Source organism: Heterodontus francisci, chromosome 8 (assembly GCF_036365525.1).
Source record: "Heterodontus francisci isolate sHetFra1 chromosome 8, sHetFra1.hap1, whole genome shotgun sequence".
NCBI lineage: Eukaryota > Metazoa > Chordata > Chondrichthyes > Heterodontiformes > Heterodontidae > Heterodontus > Heterodontus francisci.
Genome location: NC_090378.1, coordinates 90,200,149 through 90,221,328, shown reverse-complemented (window position 1 = coordinate 90,221,328; position 21,180 = coordinate 90,200,149). Strand labels below are relative to the sequence as shown.

At 42.1% G+C, this 21,180-nt stretch overlaps 1 protein-coding gene across 4 annotated transcripts in view; it reads right to left on the bottom strand.

Moving 5' to 3' along the window:
* LOC137372567 (potassium channel subfamily T member 2) overlaps window positions 1-21,180 on the bottom strand; it is a 921,357-nt gene that overhangs the window by 628,655 nt on the left and 271,522 nt on the right. For 3 of the 4 annotated variants that reach the window (XM_068036496.1, XM_068036497.1, XM_068036498.1), the window contains exons 2-3: window positions 7,782-7,861; window positions 4,738-4,837 (exon numbers count right to left, since the gene is read on the bottom strand). In XM_068036496.1, the coding sequence (XP_067892597.1) occupies window positions 4,738-4,837; window positions 7,782-7,861 (180 nt within the window). Of the gene's footprint in view, window positions 1-2,366; window positions 2,412-4,737; window positions 4,838-7,781; window positions 7,862-21,180 lie in introns of all 4 variants that reach the window. The other variant, XM_068036495.1, reaches the window with a different exon arrangement.

Sequence of the window (21,180 nt, the reverse complement as noted above, 5' to 3'; positions counted from 1 at the left end):
TGTATGATTAATAATACAGTAAACCAATTCCTGATGTTTGAGTAACTATTATTTTCAATATCAGATTTAATGAGCTGAAAACAAATTAAACCATTCAGCTATGGAGAACAGAAGATGCTAAGCATTAATGGGAACATCCTTCACAATCTAGGTTGAAGGTAGAGATTGATTTGTGCATGAGCCCTGCATTCATGCATAAGGCAATAGCAGCATACTCGTAAGTGCTCTAGGCCTGTTTAAGCCAAGTGCACCTGAATTTGTTTGCTTACTCCTTAAGTTGCCCAGGTGCATGCCATTAGAAGCTTGCCCCATGGTAAGACCTTGCACAAAAAATAAATGGGGAATTTTAATCCTAAAATTTGGGTGCATTTGGTTTGGATGGATGGAATCTTAAAATTTTAAAAATCTCAAACCCAAATGTAACCTGCCTCAAATTCACCCACTTCCAGTTTTAATGGAGGCGGGACAGGGACAGGCGATAAATCTGCTCCCGGAAGGCAGATGACTCATTTAAATATTTTAATGAGGTTCCATCCCTCAAAGTTTCTGTCTCTTCCAGCTTTAATGCCGGCCATCGCATTTCTGGTGCCTCCAGAAACCCAGCAGCTAAAGGGAAGCCAGGACTGCTACATGAAAGAGGTAGTTGGTTTTCCAGCACTGCTTGTGGGCCAGAAGGCCAGAATGCATCCTTCCGGCCTCCCCAAGCAAACCTGCTTCCCCACCATGATCATCAATCTCCCCCACAATCCAAATCCCCAGCGATCTCCAAATTCCCCCTCGATCACCAATACCCCGACCCATTGCTGCTCCCAATCTCTTTCTGACTCCAAGCAATCATAACCCCTCACCCACTCACCCCACCACATCATCTACCTCGAGGAATGGGAAATCTATCTGCTCCTCAACTGCAGCCTCTTCTCCAGTGTTCTCTACCGGACAGGGAGCCAACCCTGTCAATCATGCAGAGTGGGGTGAGGAACTTGCTAAAAAACACGCATGCTGTGGAAGTAAGTGTTCGGGGCAAGTAGGACAGAACACCTTTCCCCAACTTGAAAATCCAGCACCAGTAAATATCAGGCCAAAGTGTGTAGGGGTGGTGTTGGGGTTGCAAACTGCAACTACAGAACTGGTTACTGGTCTCAGAACCTTCTGACTCCAGTTCAATCAGCTGGATACCAGCAATAAAAATGCAGCATTTACAGTTTGAGCTACCAAAACCTTCTGCCTGTTGCCAACACCACCCACCCCACCCTCCACAGATTGTCCAGCTCTCTTCCGAATGGGGCACAAATCTCCCAAGTACTGCTGCTAGCAGCCTGAGAGAACAATGTCATTTAAATTTCTTGCTTCGGCAGCACCACCCCTCCGTGCACCCTCCGTCCACCCACGTCCACTCCGTGATGTTACTGCCTTCCATCGCAGAGAAGCTTCCAGCTTGCTGACATCAGAGAGCAAGTGAAAGAGGGACAGAGCAAGTAGAGGTGCAGAGCTGGGTTAGAAGAGGGTGAGCAGGGAGTGGTTTAGAAATGTTAGTGCTGAGCTGCATTTAGGATAATGTGCCTGATGAGAGTATCAGTGAGATATTATATTACTGTCGGTTGCTTTGAGTGGAATCCAAGTGTTACTAGTATTATTATTTGTTATCGGTGCAACTTCAGTGAGTTACCGTTAGTTACTGGCAGAATCAAAGTACCTCCCATCTCTGGTTTCCCCCCTGAAAATCCCTCCCAACCTTCTGTTTCCTCTGTACCTGGTGGTCTCCTGAATCTCTGAACTTCTCGCATAATAGCTGCTGGTGCAAAACAACGAGCAAGGATGTTGAATTACATGGGACCCAACCTTCATAGTCTAAGCGCAATGAGATTTGCAGATGTCACCTGATCCAAACATCACTGGTTAACTTCTAGGAATGCCTCTATCCAAGGTTGGTAATCCTGGGGGTCAGTCACAGGCTCACTGTGGGCTCCTTAAAGCCTCACTGGAAATGGGCATTATTTGCACAGGAAATTAAGGTCGGAGGGCCAAATATGCTCTTTCCTACCCCTTTACCATGGGTAGTTCTGCGTCCATTAATTGCAAGTACAGATCCAGGTCCACTCTTTTGGGAAAACCCCAGAAATTCCAGGGCCTGGAGACCCATCATCATGGGGTTTGCAACTTTTACCTTACCCTTGTCATTAGGGAATAGGTGTCCTCTGGATCTTGGCCCCAGGAAAATAATCCCCATTATCTGTTCACTGTCATTTAAAAAAAATTGCATTCACAGACCATAATTTCTATCAATTGATATGCATAATAAATTGAACATTAAAATACATTTTTTCTTTGCAGTTTGAAAGTGGTACTTAATATATTCAAAAGCTTACCGGTCAATGTTGGTGAGATTGTGGTTTTGATTGGAACAGCCCCAGCTTTAAAAGAAACACAAATAAAATAATAACTTCAGGCCAATCTGTGAGATTTAACTTTATGTATGCACATCATCTTCTTTGTAATGTGTTTTGCTGTATTGTGCAACTTCTGCTTTCATGGTCATACTTATTCAAGTGATGGGCTGTCAATAGATAAAAATCACAGGGCACCAGTTCTCAAGGAGTTTTTTTTTTTAAGTGAACCAACATTTTCATTCCCTTAACTATATAAAGACTGATATCAACTGTAGTGGGATTTCACATGCCGTGATGCAAAGTCAGTATTGGTTGGCTTTCCTCTTAGGGAAAAACTTGTGCACATCCCTATTTATGGATGCAATATCTGATCATCCTTGTCCTAACCAAGCGTATAATCTGGTTTTCTGTTGCAGCTGCGTCTACTGACATCAGATCCAACTATAGCTACTGGTGAGGAAATGACTGTGTTTCTTTCACCTGGTACAAAATACGTAATTGCTATGTGTTGCTTGGTTTCCAGCTCTGTGGGAGATCATAGACTAACCACATAACTTTGATTCCTTCACTTGACCACTCCTAGCTTTGGGGGAAATTTTGAAGCCTCCCACCTGGTGGAAACTGAGTGGGATGATGGGGTTGGGGGGGGGGGGGGGGGGGGGTGAAGGTTATTTCTTAGCATCCCTTTCCCATCAATGGTGTGGCTCGTGCTACATTCCCAAGGGCCTAAGTTAGGCAGTTGGAACACACACCTGAGACAGGCAATAGGCCATTCAATTATGTCAATTTGGCAAGCTGCTGAAATTGGATAGACATGAGTCCAAAACTGGGAATCGAGGTCCTTTGTATGTTATAGTATCCTGATTTGCATGTGAATGTCTGTTTTGAAGAGCCAAATATTATCTTTAACAAGAATTAAAACTGTTTTCACAAGAAATTGCACCTCTGGCATCTCTGAATCATTTTCTGGTTTTCCAACAGTTATTGTCAAGTCTGAGAAAAGCCAAATGGCTAACTTTAAGGAAATAAAGCTGATTAATTTGTATGGAATGATACTGCATTTCATTTAAGTTATGAAAACTAATGCTATGTCACAAGGAATAAATACCATATTCACAGTAAATTGGGGTGAAAGATAAAAGACTGATCAATATGTTCTCACATTGTACAGAAGAACACTGTATCATTTTAAGAACAGTAATGAAAATTGAACCTATTAGTACCAACATTGAAGTTATTTGGTTTCAAAAGGTAACCTAAACATAGCACAGTGGTTAAGTCTGGTGTATGAAATACATGTTTTTTCTTTGTAAATGATCATTCAAACACATCATCTACTAACAAAATTCAAGGATGTCTTTACTACTGTACGTGTCAAGCAACGATCAAATTGATCCTTTTTAACTTACTCTTTGGCGATTAGAAACACATCCACAATGATTATTTTATTTGAAATTATCAGTGACACACTGAACATCGGATCACTAATTTTTCCGAAGTTACAATAAGTTCTCAAATGAAGCATGATGGATTGATTGACTAAACAAAGTATTTACCAGTTCCGACAATCCTCATTTTTGATGGTATTCAAAACGATTATGTAACATGAGAGTTGGAGATGGAAATGGAAAATATACAAAGATAAAACCAATGTTTCATTCTTCCTCATTACATATGCAATCTATAATAGTAGGATGTTGTAAATCTGATTATTTTGTAGATATCTTTTGGTCCAAACTAAAGATTCATTGAATTTATGAAAAAAATACATAAATTCTTACTCAGTGAATGCGAGAGAACTGAAATCAATAAGAACACATACCCAGGAAACAAAAAAGGAAATAAAATGGCAAACAAGTAATATGCTGTCAAAACACAGTACAAAATGATTATAGACTAATGGGGACAAGAGATTGTTGAATCGATGTAGAAAGTTCCTAATTCAATAACATTATGGTACCTGTGGTTGATTGCACAAATGGTGTTCCTTGGTGGAAAGCCTTTCCCTGAGATGTTCTCATGACCACGAACAGAAAATGATCTGACGCGTGCCTGCAATTTCCTGATATACATTACCAGCCACAAAGCTCTATGCCAGGAGCCTGATCTTGTACAATTAGCCCTCATATGTCTCATATGTATCAAATATGGGTTGCTTACACTTCAGAACATGTTGTAGAATCTTAATGAAACCAGTATTCCCTAGGGCAGTATTATAATCATAAGATGGGTTTTGGTTTACTGCGCAAAAAATGTCCATAATTATGGTGTTCTACTTAGTGTAGTTTTTAAACTGCTTTGTAATAAAATACCTATCTGAGTTAGAATAAAGTTTTATTTTTGTACTTACCATCCATTTCTTTCTCTGGGATCATCAAGTAATACACGAATAATGTACAATAAGCAGCTCAGTAGCTTGAGAGAAAAGTTGAACAGGCGTATTCTCAGGCCTGAAATGATTCAAAACAAAATCTCACATTTTAATTGCAGTAATTATTTTTGTTCCAATTCATAGACTAAAACTAAACTCAAAATTCAATATTCTGACCATGAGAAGTTGATTAAACTATATGACTAAATGAACACTTACAGTATCTTACACAGACACAGTTTTCATAGATATTTTACATTAAAAATTTACATTTAAATACATTGATAGCCTAAGATAACCAAAAAGAAATGAATTGCTCTGTTTTAACCTTTTAATCACATAACCAGTAATATTTAATATGGATCAAAATATGAGACAAGGAAAAGTTCTAAGTAAACATTCAAAAACAAAAATACTTTTCAATCATCTTCCCAAAGATAAAAACATATTGAATAAAGATTGTCAAGGGCTGAACTTGTCTTAATCTAACTTAATGTTTTTGAATATACAAGTTAGGCTACTTGAAGCCAATGCCCTTAATGTCATATGCAGGTTTTTAGTGTCTATAAATCTGTATGAAGAACTTCAAATCTAAATACCAACATTCAGCTTTGAAGTAACTTGTGTGGTTTAGGAAAAGGGCCTATTGAAAGGTTGTGACTTCCCCTTAGAGAGAAGCCAGACAGGTAAACAGCAGAAGACAAGTAACCAAGGATTATCTCATCCTCCTCACAAGAGCCCAGGTTGTGCGACATTGTTCAGAAGCCTGGGTGGCGATTACCTTCTGGAGGAAAAATAATGTAGTGAAAAATTTTTAAAGAATAAAAATACGTAAAGCCCAAGTTGTAATACTATGCAACACAATAAAGAATACATAATTAGTTTCTAACACCTTAGTTTTAAAATTGATGAGTGATGAAATTAACACTTCAAAAATGATTAACCTGAAAACAAAATTAAACTATCCTCTTAAATCACAAAGACACATATTCCCCCCCCACCCCCACCATGAAAGATATATCAGGAAATAGCTAAAAGATCATTATTTCAACATTACAAAAACATGCAGATGTAGCCAATTATTTCCATTTTAATGTTGTTCTCCAAAGTGATTTAAGATGTGCATTGTTTGCAAAAGCAACAATATGATTTGGGAATCAGGCTGGTGATCAAATCCCAAATGGTCAAAAATGTAACTGGCATAAAATCACCTCAATTTAAATGTTATTAGTGTTAAAAAAAAAAGCAGACCCTTCCATCGAGGATCTTCTAACATGAAAATTCAGCCAGCTGATAACTAGGGCCCTGTGTAGGCATGCTTGTATTTGCACAAAAAGTTCCTCTATCTCTCAGTGGACTGTGAGATGCAGTCTAATTCATGTTTGCTGGCTATGCATTGCACTTTACTTGATACTGGTCTCTGCAGTGTAGTAGCACCATTATTTTAACCCGGAAAGCATAATTATCTCAATGATGGAACAGTTCAATAAGTTTTAATGGATAAAAAAGAGCAATCTCAAGTACAGGAAATCTGAAATTAAAAACAAAGCTATTTTAAATGCACAGCAGATGTGAATAAAAAGATAACAACATTTCAGGTGGCAGCTTTCATCAAAGCAGAGATAGCCTCTAAATAGAATTGATCAAAACAAATAGAACTAAGGGAGAACATATGATGAGGATCTAGACTTTGAATGGGTAAGGTAATTTAAAATCAGGCAGCTATTATGTTTTAATAGCCTGTAAGTAGATTTCAACCAAATGGAAGGCAAATTAACATAAGAAACAGAAAGACATGAGAAATATGAGCAGCAGTACACCATATGGCACCTCGGGCCTGCTCTGCCATTCAATAAGATCACAGCTGATCAGATCTTCTCCTTAACTCCACTTTCTTGCCAGTTTCCCATAACCTTTAACTCCCATATAGTTCAAAAATCTATCTCTCTTAGCCTTGAATATATTCAATGACTCAGCCTCCACTGCTCTCAGGGGAAGAGAATTCCAAAGATTCATAACCCTCTGAGAGAAGAAATTCCTCCTCATCTCCATCTTAAATGGGTGACCACTTCTTCTGAAACTCTGCTCCCGAGTTCTAGATTCCTTCACGAAGGGAAACATCCTCTCAGCATCTACCCTGTTAAGCCCCTCAGAATCTTATATGTTTCAATAAGGTCACCTCTCATTCTTCTAAACTCCAATGAGTTTTAGGCCAACCTGCTCAACCTTTCCTCATAAGACAACCCCTACATCCCAGGAATCAACTGAGTGAACCTTCTTTGAAGTGCCTCCAATGCGAGTATATCTCTCCTTTAATAAGGAGACCAAAACTGTACGCAGTACTCCAGGTGGGACCTCACCAATGCCTTGTACAGCTGTAGCAAGACTTCCCTACTTTTATACTACATCCCCTTTGCAATAAAGGTCAATATTCCATTTGCATTCCTAATTACTTGCTGTACCTGCATGTTAACTTTGTGGGTTCCATGTATAAAGACACCCAGCATTCTGTAGTCTCGCTCCATTTAGATAATATTTTACTTTTCTATTCTTCCTACTAAAGTGGATAACCTCACATTTTCCCACATTTTACTACATCTGCCAAATTTTTGCCAATTCCCTTAACCTATCTATATCTTTGCAGTTTCTTCTTGTTCTGCTCACAACTTGCTTTCCTGCCTATCATTTTATCATCAGAAAATTTGGCTACAATATACTCAGTCCCTTCATTCAAGTTATTAATAAAGATGATAAATAGTTGAGGCTCCAGCACTGATCCCTGTGGCCCCACATTAGATATAGTTTGCCAACCTGAAATGGAAGAATTAAATAGCAAGATCTTGGAGAGGGAAAACTAAAAATGTTAAAGTCAATGTTCATAGCAACTGAAGAATACTCTGGAGACGATAGGTTACTGCAACTCCCAAAGTTCCTTTTCCTCCTTTCTTGAGCAAAAATCTACTTATGGGTTAATTTTTTTCAAGATAGTTGTAGAAATGATAGTAATCATAGAAGGTACTTACTTGACCTTTGGTTTTTGATGAAAAACAGCTTGAGACGCTCTTTGAATGTATTTTCATTCACATAAAATTCAACTTGTACTCTGTGAATGAACAAAAAATATGCAACCAAATTTCAGATTCTTGGAATTTGTTTCATAATGTATTAAGAGACAATAAAAATATATTTTTTAATTCTTTCATGGGATGTGAGCATCACTGGCAAGGCCAGCATTTGTTGCCCATCCCTAATTGCCCTTGAGAACATAAGAACATAAGAAATAGGAGCAGGAGTAGGCCATTCAGCCCTTCAAGCCTGCCCCGCCATTCAATAAAATCATGGCTGATCAGTCCCAGGCTTCAACTCCTCTTTCAGGCCTGCTCCACAGAACCCTCTACTCCCCGAGATTTCAAAAATCTATCTACCTCCTCCTTTAATACATCTATTGACCTAGCCTCCACAACTCTCTGAGGTAGAGAATTCCAGAGATTCACCACCCTCTGAGAGAAGAAATTCCTTCGCATCTCAGTTTTAAATGTGTGACCCCCTTATTCTGTAACTATGGCTCCTAGTTCGAGATTCCCCACCAGTGGAAACATATTCTCAACATCTACCCTGTCAAGCCCCATTAGAATCTTATATGTTTCAATTCTTTGTGTCCTCATCATAAAATGCCTTCCCACCTATTTTTGTATCGTCAGCAAATTTGGATACACTACACTCTGTCCCTTCCTCCAAGTCATTAATATAGATAGTAAATAGTTGAGGCCCTAGGACCGATTCTTGTGGCACCCCACTAGTTACGGCTTTCCAAACTGAAAAATACCCATTAATCCTGACTCTCTGCCTTCTGTGTGTTAGCCAATCTTCCATCCATGCCAACACATTACCCCCAATACCCTGAGCTCTTATTTTGTGCAATAACCTTTTATGTGGCACCTTATCGAATGCCTTCTGAAAATCCAAATACACTCTGCTAGTTATATCCTCAAAGAACTCTAACAAATTTGTCAGACATAATTTCCCTTTCATAAAACCATGTTGACTCTGCTCGATTGCATTATGTGTTTCTAAATGTCCTGCTATTTCTTCCTTAATAATGGACTCTAGCATTTTCCCAATGACAGATTTTAAGCTAACTGGTCTATAGTTTCCTGCTTTCTGTCTCCCTCCTTTCTTGAATAGGGGTGTCACATTAGCAGTTTTCCAATCCACTGGTACCCTATCAGAATCCAGTGAGTTTTAGTTTATTATGACCAATGCCTCCACTATCTCTGCAGACACTTCTTTTAAAACCCTTGGATGCAGGCCATCGGGTCCTGGTGACTCGTCTGCCTTTAGCCCCATCAGCTTGTCAAGCACCTTTTCCCTCATGATAGAGAGTGTTACAGATTCCTCCCTCCCATTTACACCTTGCTCATCTATTATTGTTGGGATGTTTATAGTGTCCTCCATCATGAAGACCGATGCAAAATATTGGTTTAAATTATCTGCCATTTCCTTGTTCCCTGTTATTAATTCCCCAGTCTCATCCTCAAAGGGTCCCACACTTACTTTAGCTACTCTCTTCCTTTTTATATATCCGTAGAAACTCTTACTGTCTGTTTTTATATTTCTTGCCAATTTACTCTCAGAATCAATTTTCTCCCTCTTTATTAGTTTTTTAGTCATCCGCTGCTGGTTTCTAAAAAATTCCCAATCCTCCGGCTGCTTTGTGCGCCTTTGTTTTTGATTTGATACTCTCCTTAACTTCCTTTCTTATCCACAGGTGGTTCATTGTTCTCATCGAGTCCTTCCTTCTGACCGGAATAAATGTTTGCTGAGCGTTATGAAATATCTGCTTAAAAGTCTGCCATTGCTCATCTACTGACTTTCCCTTTAGTCTATTTTCCCAGCTCGCTTTAGACAACTCTTTCTTCATACCTCTGTAATTGCCCTTGTTTAAGTTGAAGACACTGGTTTGAGTTGCTCACCCTCAAACTGAATTTGAAATTCTACCATGTTATGACCGCTCCCCCCTAGAGGATCCTTAACTACGTGATCTTTTATTAATCCTACCTCATTACACATTACCAAATCTAAAATAGCCTGTTCCCAGGAAGTTTCTGCAACACATTTTTCTAAGAAACAATCCCTGATGCACCCTACAAATTCGTCTTCCATGTTACTGTTACCAATTTGATTTGTTCAGTCTATACGCAGATTAAAATCATCCATGACAATTGCAGTGCCCTTCTTACATGCCCCCATTATTTCCTAATACTTTGTCCTACAGAGAGGCAACTCATCGGGGCCTATAGACCATTCCCACCCGTAATTTCTTTCCCTTGCTATTCCTTATTTCCACCCAAACTGATTCTACATCACAATCTATTACACCTATATCATTACTCGCAACTGCACTGATTCCTTTCTTTAATAACAAAGCTACCCCACCTCCTCTTCCTTTCTGCCTATTCTTCCAGAATGTCGAATATCCTTGAACATTAAGTTTCCAGTCCTGGTCATCCTGCTATCAAATCATATTCATTTATTTCTATTTGTGCCGTTAGCTCATCTATCTTGTTACAAATGCTACGTGCATTCAGATAAAGAGCTTTAAGCTTTGACTTTTTACCATTTTTACCTACTCTGGTTCTAATTTCTGCTGTACTCTTATGGTTGAGAAGGTGATGGTGAGCTGCCTTCTTGAACCGCTGCAGTCTATTTGGTGCTGCTACACCCACAGTGCTGTTCAGGAATTCCAGGATTTTGATCCAGTGACAAGATATAGTTCCAAGTTGGGATGGTGCGTAGCTTGGCGGAAAACTTGCAGGTGGTAATATTCCCATGCATCTACGGCCCTTGTCCTTCTAGATGGTCATGGTCATAGGTTTGAAAGGTGTTGTCAAAGGAACCTTGGTGAGTTGCTGCATTGCATCTTGTAGATGGTACACACTGCTGCCACTGTGCATTGGTGGTAGCGTGTCATGCAGGCCCCCACCTGCCAGGAATGAGGCATTTTGTCATTTTGAACATTGATTTTAAACTGTTGCTGGAGTGAAGAAAGGATGTTAAAAAATCACCAGACACTTGGCATACTAACAGACAGTGCTTGTGGAGACAAAGGGCTATTCCCTGGTCCACTTAACCCACAATGGATTTTGATCACCAGACATTGAAGGTGTAAGGAAGAGCATTCCAGAGACTGCTAAGGTTATATAATCCACAAAAGCCAGGACTGGTTAAACAGCTGGTCACATGACTAACTGGCTGGTCCAGGGTTTTGTTTTGAACTAGCCACAGAGATTTTGAACTCAGAAAGACTGTTTGCTCCTGGACCAGGAAGACCTCTCCTGTCTGCTCCCATCTCTTTCTCACAAGCCTCTGGACCCGCTGAAGACATGTGAACCTCAAGAGAGAAAAGGTTCCTACATCAAACATGGTTTAAGAAGAATACTGGGCCCCAATGAAAAGCAAGACCTACCTACAATCAAGGACCCCACAGCAAGCTTGAAGAACAGTAACCAAAACCATCTTCAGATATTGCCTCAAACTTTTCCACTTTATTTCTTTTGCTCTTTTTTGTGTCTATCTGCATAAGCGTATTACGTATGCATGCTAGCGTGGGTGCGTCGCATATTTGTAGGCGTTAACCGAATTAGAGTTTAAGTTTAATAAAGTTCAACCTTTCTTCTTTAAACCTAAGAAAACCTGTTTGGTTGGTTTCTTTGCCTGATAATTGGAAAGCAGTGAATGAGGATTCACTAAGGGGGAGATAAAAACACAGTGTGTTTATAATTAAACCCTGTTACGGTAATACCAGGTGATGGCTGAGAGGGAACCCGAGACCCCTTTCTCACCGGGTCATAACATAGAGGGAGCGAATGTTTAAGTTGGTAGATGGAGTGCCGATTACATGGACTGCTCTGTCCTGGATGGTGTCGAGCTTCCTGAATATTGTTGGAGCTGCACTTATCCAGGCAAGTGGAGAGTATTCCATCACACTCCTGACTTGTGCCTTGTAGATGGTGGAAAGGCTTTGGGGAGTCAGGAGATGTGTTACCCGCTTCAGAATTCCCGGCCTCTGACCTGCTCTTGTAGCACTCACAGATCTGTGGTAGAATTTGTAATATTGCAAATAATTAAATTTCAATATGAAGGGTGGCTTTTGCCTGATACAGTCAAAATAGCTTGTGTTGTGATCTAATGAAGCAACATCATGACAGAACATCATGATTCACTGATACAGTTGTGTAGCTGCTGTTCCAAGTTGTGGGAGGAAGGACGGTTGCCTTGTTTGGCCCACAAGAAATCATTACAGAATGCCTAAGATGAGACAGTGCAAAGGGTTAATGCAGCCTCAACCACCTACAAGATTTGGAAGTAGGTGACAAATTTTGTCAACATGGAAACACCTTGTAATTTAAAGCTACACCTAGTATCTTATCTTAAGTAGAGGGGCACAGTAAACATGCCATAAAGTGATCCTCATGCATAGAAACATGAATAGGCCATTCAGTCCCTCAAGCATGTTCCTACATTCAATTAGACCACAATTAGCTCAACTCTATTTAGATAATGTCACACTCGTTTCAAAATTGGCTGCTGTTTCAAGCAAAGAACTCAGACTACCCTACAGTTCTTCAAATGCTTATAATGCATTGCATACAGTGGCAGGAACAAACTCAAGCTGCAACTTACAAGTGGAACTCTTAGCACATCCATTTATGTACAAACACTTCACAAAAGATACATCTAATACCAATAACACTGAAATCTTCTACCTATCCCTTCTGAATTAGAATGGACTTTGGTTTAATTTATAATTCAATATTGCTATAAAAGATTAATTCCCAGGGAGAAACACAAGATACCTGGGATATTGTTTACCATAAATTAGCTGGATTACCAGCCACTTCAGTGTTGTGTTTCTCACATACTAGACGTGTTTGAGTCCAGGAAATCGTCCAATAGCTCCGAGAGACATTATGTTGAATTGGTTTATTACTGAGATGCCTGCAGGAGGTTTAGCTGAACAGTTGCTATGACTCCCATACCAAGGGAGTAAATTCCTCTTTCAAGGTGGTAGATTTGATTTTCAGCTTGGCTGACCAATCCATTACATAACCAGCTCAGGGAGAGGCCAAAGATCAAGCATCTCTGTCTGTCTCTCTCTCTTTCTCTCTCTGAGAGGCAATCTACAGTTTGAGTCTGGAATAATTAGAGTTGGATAATAACGTCTTGCTTTCTAAAGATTTGTACCAGTCAGTTTAGTGCTTGTTGACTTGCAAAGCAAGTTAAACCCATGTAAAATTGCATAATTTATTTTTACTATGCTACAATGAATGATAAGAAATAATTGAATCTCATTGTGAAAGCTGTATTCTATTCATTCATAGAACTGGATTTTGTTCAAAAGGCTGGGCTCCCGGCACCGAGCCGAAAAGGCGGGGGGAACCCGCCTCTGCCTTTTCGTGCCCCCCCAGAACGATCCTCCCGTCTTTTTAAATCAAAGTTTTAGATCCTCCCATCTTTTTAAATCAAAGATCGTGCCCGACAATCCCGGCGTCAGGTTCTGTGGCAGCTGCTGCCGCTCCGATTCTCAGGCCCTCCTGCCATGGAACCCAACGTCAGGCTGGGAGCAAAATCCAGCCCCTCATCTTGCATGAGGCACAATTTCTTCCAGCTACACATTCTGAAGACTGAATCCATTACCTTGGTCCTTGCCATAAACTCTGTACCCTTATCACTGATTCCAACTCCTTCTAGGCTGATTGGATTATTGAGCCCTTTAGAAGCTATTCCATTTATCTCGTGTGATGTCCATTTAATGCCTATTCTGACAGGCTTTAACATTACTTCTTCATTTGTTGTGATCTGAAGAAAGGTGCCTAAAGGCAGACTACTCCAATTTGCTACTCAAAGTGTTAAGTCCCAAATGCTGCAGTTTTAGTTGGCTGCTTTTTAAAGTTTCTGAAATAGCAAATAAATAAATCATTTTTTCTGTCATATTCATCAACCACAGCATAATCCAAGTATCCAAGAATTTTATGTCAGCATAGCTTTGGAGCATGAATGATGATGAAAACTTCTGTGTTTAGTTTTTATCAGTCTCGCTGGTTTAAGTATTATCTCCTGGAATCAATTATGCCTCATTAAAAACTACTTTGAACTTTGATCAACTCAACCTTTACGTAGTTTTATGAACTACAGTCAATGGCCAATTTTCCTCAACACTCAATCTTTCACTATACCATTTGATTGTTGCTTCTTGGTTAGAAAAAAGCACTTCAATTGTGAAATGAGGAACTAAAGCTGAGCAAATCGTACTTTAATGCTAACACTGTGAGAACAGAGATGATTCCATCACCTTCCTCACCTTCTATTGCATCTCCTTCTAGCAGGCTGCTGGCTGTTAATTTTAAATCTACCATCATAGTAGTGGTTTGTAGGAATCATAGAATCATACAGCACAGAAAGAGGCCATTTGGCTCATCTTGCCTTTGCCAGCTCTTTGCAAGAGCTATCGAGTTAGTCCCACTCCCCTGATCTTTCCCCGTTCTTCTGCAATGAGGATAGAGAAATTATTTGTGTTTCTAGTCCCCACAAAATATGTTTCCTTTGTCAGATGAAGACTGAAATTGGAACATGAGTTCTGTTTAAAGGTATTAGTCCTATATTGAAAAGATACTTTTGAGTATACATTTTTCAATGCAAATATTATTTATTGTTCAATTTTAATAGAATCTACATTAACACAATTTTGCTTCACTCAATTACTTTTGTTTGTGAAAGAATATCTTTTGAACTCTTATTCTGTAAGATGCTGGAATGTGAAGGAAGAACAGAAGTCTCTGTCCTCAGAAAGTTGCAGGCTGCTGTGTCATGACTGCTACCCAAAGCCTAAGAGAGACAGAGTCCTCTTGAAATTCACACTCATACAATTCTGGTCCTATGTCATAAGGCTCTGCCTACAGACAGGTGGAATTGATCCAAGGCTTACTGTGTCATGCCATCTTTAAATATCTCATTACTTTCCAAGTGTAGCCAAGCAAACTTCACAGCAGTCATTTTGCACCATTTCCAAACATTGCCAACATTTCCAAATAAACTCTTGAGTAGGAAGCTTCCAATTATTCTTCAAATCATTATCTTTCTGACACCATTGGGTCAATGGCAGTCAACAAGTATTGGAAAAGTGATAGGATTTATCAGACACTTTCCGAACATAGAATTGAGCATTAAGCCACCAGAAAAATCTGCTGCTGTATTTACATTGCATGAATCAGTTCTATAATACCCTCAGCTGCCAGTGCTATGAAAACTATCCACCAGTGCTGTGGTGCAGACTTCACCATATCAGAACAATGAGAATGTTCAGAACACACAGGTATGGTGCCAGAGGACTGGAGGTACCTTTGTTTAAAAAGAGAGCAAGGGATAGACCAAATAATTACAGGCCAGTCAGTCTAACTTTGGTAGTGGGTAAATTATTGGAATCAATTCTGAGAGACAGGATAAACTGTCACTTAGAAAGGCACAGATTAATCAAGGATTGTCAGCATGGATTTGTTAAGGGAAGGTCGTGTCTGACTAACTTGATTGAATTTTTTGAGGAAGTACAAGGAGGATTGATGAAGGTAGTGCAGTTAACAATCTACATGGATTTTAGCAAGGCTTTTGACAAGGTTCCACATGACCGACTGGTTCAAAAATTTAAAGACCATGGAATCCAGGGGAATGTAGCAAGATGGATACAAATTGGCTCAGTGGCAAGAAACAAAGGGTAATCATTGATGGGTGTTTTTATGACAGGAAGGCTGTTTCCAGTGGGGTTCTGCAGGGATCAGTACTAGGTCCCCTGCTTTTTGTAGTATATATTAACGTAAATGTAGGAGGAATGATCAAGAAGTTTGCACACAACAAATTGGCTGCGTGGTTGATAGAGTGGAGGGAATCTGTAGAGTGCAGGAAGATATCAATGGACTGGTCAGATGGGTAGAAAAGTAGCAAATGGAATTTAACCCAGAGAAGTGTGAAGTGATGCATTTAGGGAGGTCAAACAAGGCAAAGGAATACACGATTAATGGGAGGATACTGAGAGACGTAGAGGAAGTGAGGGGCCTTGGAGTGAATGTCCACAGATCCCTGAAGGTAGCCGGATAGGTCAATAAGGTGGTTAAGAAGGCATTTGGAATCCTTTCCTTTATTAGCCGAGGCACAGAATATAGGAGTAGGGAGGTCATGCTGGAACTATATAAAACATTAGTCAGACCACAACTTGTGTGCAGTTCTGGTCACCTCATTACAGAAAGAATGTAATTGCACTAGAGAGGGTACAGAAGTAATCTACAAGAATGTTGTCAGGACTGGAAAATTGCAGCTATGAGGAAAGACTGGATAGGCTGGAGTTGTTCTCCTTGGAACAGAGGATACTGAGGAAAGATTTGATTGAGATGTACAAAATTGTGAGGGGCCTGGATAGAGTGGATGGGAAGGGCCTATTTACTTTAGCAGAAGTGGCCAGTGACTAGGGGGCATAGATTTAAAGTAATTGGTAAAAGGATTATAGAGGAGATGAGGAAACATTTTTCAACCAGAGGGTGGTGGGGGATCTGGAACTGACTGCCTGAAAGGGTGGTAGAGGCAGAAAAACCTAATTTCATTTAAAAGATGCCTGGATGTAAACCTGAAGTGCGATAACCTGCAGGGCTACTGACCAAATGCTGGAAAGTGGGATTAGGCTGGGTGGCTCCATTTTTTCCGGCTGACGCAGACACGATAGGCCAAGTGGCCTCTTTCTGTGCCATACGCTTGCTATGATTCTATATTACACAAGTAATTTTCTTAAGTGGTGTTATTTTATAATCTGGACTTCTTTAGAATATCCTTACTTGCAATAATGAGGTAAGGCAAACCCTTTAAAGTGTCAGGATTCTCAGGTCAACATGGAATATTTCATTTCCTACAGTACTCCATAATGATTCTGGATTTTCACAGATAGTTTTTACTTTCTCACTTGATCTAGGAATATTCTAAATTATGACAGTAATCCAAAAGATTCATCCGATGTTGAGTGTTCTAAACACAATTACTAAAATGTAAGTAAAACATTGAAATCACTTCTTAATTCGAATATATTTTCCTTTTCGACCTATTCCACTTTCAGTTGTTTTAATAGTTACATGGATTGGTACTAAGCAATATCAGCCTTTGATTTGTTTCCATGCTTTATAATACACTCCTAATGGCAGAAAGCTGCACAGTGTGTAGGGATACAGCACTGAATCCTAAAATAATTAGGCTTTGTAAATGTGATTTCACCACTCTTCACTTGCTTTGATGTACCTCGGTAAATTGAAAGCAGATGTTTTGATTTGTCTTTTGATTAGCTGCCATCATGTTATTAATGTTTGCATTGTATTATGTTTGTGTGAACAACATCATGAATATCGCTTTGATGTAACCTACTTAAGAAAATAAAAATGTAACAAATAGGAGCAGGAGTACGCCATATGGCCCCTCATGCCTCCATTCAGTAAGATCTGATCTGATCTGATCTTGGCCTCAACTCCACTTTCCTGCCTGCTCCCCATAACCCTTGACTCCCGTATAGATCAAAAATCTGTCTATCTCAGCCTTGAATATATCTAATGTCTCAGCCTCCAGAGCTCTCTGGGGCAGAGAATCCCAAAGATTCACAACACTTTGAGAGAAGAAATTCTTTCTCATCTCTGTGCTAAATGGTGATTCCTTATTCTGAAACCATGCCCCTTAGTTCCAGATTCCCCCATGAGGGGAAACATCCTCTCAGCACCTATCCTGTCAAGCCTCGCAGAATCTTATATGTTTCAATAGGATCACCGCACATTCTTCAAACCTCAATGAGTATCAGGCCAACCTGCTCAACCTTTCCTCATTAGACAACCCCTACATAGGGCGCTAGTGGTGTAAAAGGAGAAATTACGGGAGGTTGGCCATCATCCAAAGGTCTATTAAATCTCAGGACCTGTAGTAAATCTGGTCACGTGGCAGCCAACTGCAGCACGGTTGTTTGCAAGAACTGCAAGGAGGAAGGCCATCAGACCAAGGACTGTAAGCAGACTAAGTGTTGCAACTTGTGCGGTGCGGCAGGCCATCTCTACAAAACCTGCCCCAAACGCTGCCTCAGTTATGCTCAGGCGGCAAGGTCCAAGGAAAAGCCGGGAGAAGGTTCGACGAAGGCGTCCGGTGTAGGAAAGGAGACGAGCAACCTTCTCCGCAGTGAGGAACTTCAACCTGAGAAGGAGAAGGAAGGGGAGGCAGCTGAAACCAGCGACCCAGCACCTACCCAGCGCCCGGAAACCCCTCCTCCACAGACAGAATCAATGGAGGAGGAGGCAGCAGATGGACAAACAGGTCAGTGGCAAGTGGTCCAGAGGAAACCACAAAGTAAAAACATCCCAAAGCGGAACAGGCCACCACCCAAACCAATGGCAAGAGGAGGCTATCTTCTGAATCAGACTGCAACAACTCCTCTTCACTGGACGGGGAAATGCTGGAACGACAGCCCCTTCAAAAGAGGCGGCAGAACTCCAAGGAGATGGAAGATAAAGCATCCCAGCCCCCGGGCACTGGAAGCTGTGATGGGCCCGGCGTGCCCCAACCCCAAAGCGCCACACGTAACGACGTGGCCAACGCATCTCAGCTCCGGGACACCAAAGAGCAAAGACACGTCTGGCGCACCTCAGCTCCGGGAAGCCGGGAGCAGTGATGTTTTCGAGGAGGAACAAATGGAAGCAGCAGAGGATAACCCAATCTTTGCTGCCTACAAGACCCCCCCGATGTCACCCCAGCGGAACAACAACTGCACGAAAAACCAGGAGGGGTTTCTGAGCCCAACTATTGTGAAACAGCTTGCTCACACGATGGGTATGCAGGAACATCCCGAAGGACTGGGACTAGCAAGGACAAATGGTATGGGAAGCAACAACTAACTTTTAAAAAATGGGTGTAAAGATTGCTTCCATTAATGTGCGTAGCATTAAATCTACTACGCGATGTGTTTCAACCTTGGATTACCTCGCCAAGGTCAAAGCCGACCTACTGTTTCTGCAGGAGTGTGGAATACCACACCTCAGCACCTACAGGCAGTGGTCGCGATGGTGGTCCCACGGGCCATCGATCTGGTCGGGGGGTAATGATTGCCGTTCCTCCGGCCTGGGTATTCTGCTGCGGGGAGGTAACTTCACCATCTCCGAAGTTAAGGAGGTGGTGGGCAGTCGCCTCCTCGTAGCAGACGTGATGTACAACAACGCTCCGCTCCGGTTGATCAACGTGTACGCCCCGGTACAACGCAGCGAGTGGCTGACCGTCTTCCAGCAGCTCCCACTGCTGCTGGCGACGTCCCGGCCAGTCATCCTAGGCGGTGATTTCAACTGCATCATCGATGCGGCTGGACGATCCTGCAGTGACGCCAGCAAACTGGACACTACGTCCAGATTCCTAATAGAAACAGTTAAAGATGCCAAACTGCACGACGTCTTCAGCAAACCTGCAGACGGAGCGCAGCGCAGCGCAGATACACATGGTCAAGATCGGACGGGTCTGCCTGTTCCAGGATTGACTTCCTGTTTGTGTCCCGTGCTGTCACGGTCGGATCCACCGACGTCAAGCCGGTGTTCTTCTCCGACCACTGCCTCTTACTGGCCGACTGTCACTTACAGGACGACCAGCGGGTTGGCAGAGGGACGTGGAAGCTCAATGCTACACTGCTGACCCTGGAGAACGTTGAGGAACTCAAAAGGGATTGCAAAGGTTGGAAGACCGTGAAACCTCTCTTTGAGTCTCCAGCTCACTGGTGGGAAGCGATTAAGGAGAACATCAAGCGGTTCTTCATCCACAAAGGTGTTCAGAGGGCGAGAGAGAGACAGAGGGAAATGTCCCGACTCCAGAAAAGTATGCAAAATCTGCTCCGGTTGCAGTCAATGGGGGTCGAGGTCAAGGAGGACCTCCAAGAGGTGAAGAGCCAGCAGGCCTCGCTCTTTGCCAAGGAGGCCTCCAAGATCATCTTCCGGTCCAGAGTCCGCTCCATCGAGCAGGATGAGACGTGCTCGCGTTACTTCTTGCAAAAGGTACACAGAGAGAGCTCTGTTATCAGCAGCCTGAAGGAAGAAGATGGCTCGGTAACGTCTTCGCAGTCCGACATACAAAGGATCAGCAAATCCTTTTATGCTGGGCTGGATGACGCGAAGCCCACAGACAGCAGAGCCTCCCAGTCCTTCCTGTCATCTATCACAGAGGTCTTAGATGACAGCAGGAGGGAGAGACTGGACAAGCCGCTAACTCTGGACGAGCTGACAAAGGCCGTCGAGTCCTTCGAGACGAGTAAAACACCCGGAAGCGACGGCTTACCGGTCGAGTTGTACTCGGCCCTGTGGGACTGGGTCGGCCCGGACCAGCTGGAAGTATACGAGAGTATGCTCCTGGCCGGCAGCATGTCAGAATCCATGAGGAAAGGCATCATCACCCTCATTTACAAGCGGAAGGGGGAGAGGGCAGAAATCAGAAATTGGCGGCCCATCTCACTGCTTAATGTTGACTACAAGATTCTGTCCAAAGTCATAGCCAGTCGAGTCAAGTCTGCTCTGGAGTTGGTGATCCACCCCGATCAGACCTGTACTGTACCTGGCAGGAAGATCTCTGATAGTCTCGCGCTACTCAGGGATACGATCGCCTACGTACGGGACAGGAGGGTGGACACCTGCCTCATCAGCCTGGACCAGGAGAAGGCTTTTGACAGGATATCGCACACCTACATGATGGACGTGCTTTCCAAAATGGGGTTTGGGGAGGGAATCTACAACTGGATCCAACTGCTCTACACAAACATCAGTAGCACAGTCTCAATCAATGGGTGGGAATCAGAAAGTTTCCCGATCAAATCTGGAGTCAGACAGGGCTGTCCTCTCTCCCCGGTCTTGTTTGTTTGCTGTATTGAACCCTTTGCTGAGTCTATTAGGAAGGATGCGAGCATAAGAGGGGTGACAATCCCAGGCAGCGGAGGCACTCAGGTTAAAACCTCCCTGTACATGGATGACGTCGCCGTCTTCTGCTCGGATCCGCTGTCTGTGCGCAGACTGATGAGCATCTGCGACCAGTTCGAACTGGCCTCGGGAGCCAAAGTCAACCACGGCAAGAGCGAGGCCATGTTCTTTGGGAACTGCGATCCTTTGTCCCCTTCACCGTCAGGTCAGATTACCTGAAGGTGCTAGGGATATGGTTCGGAAGGGCTGCGGCGTGCACCAAAACCTGGGAGGAGCGAGTAGCCAAGGTACAACAAAAGTTGAGCATGTGAGGACAGCGATCTCTCTCCATTGTGGGTAAGAACCTGGTCATCAGGTGCGAGGTGCTCACATTGTAGCTGTACATGGCGCAGGTCTGGCCCATACCTCACTCCTG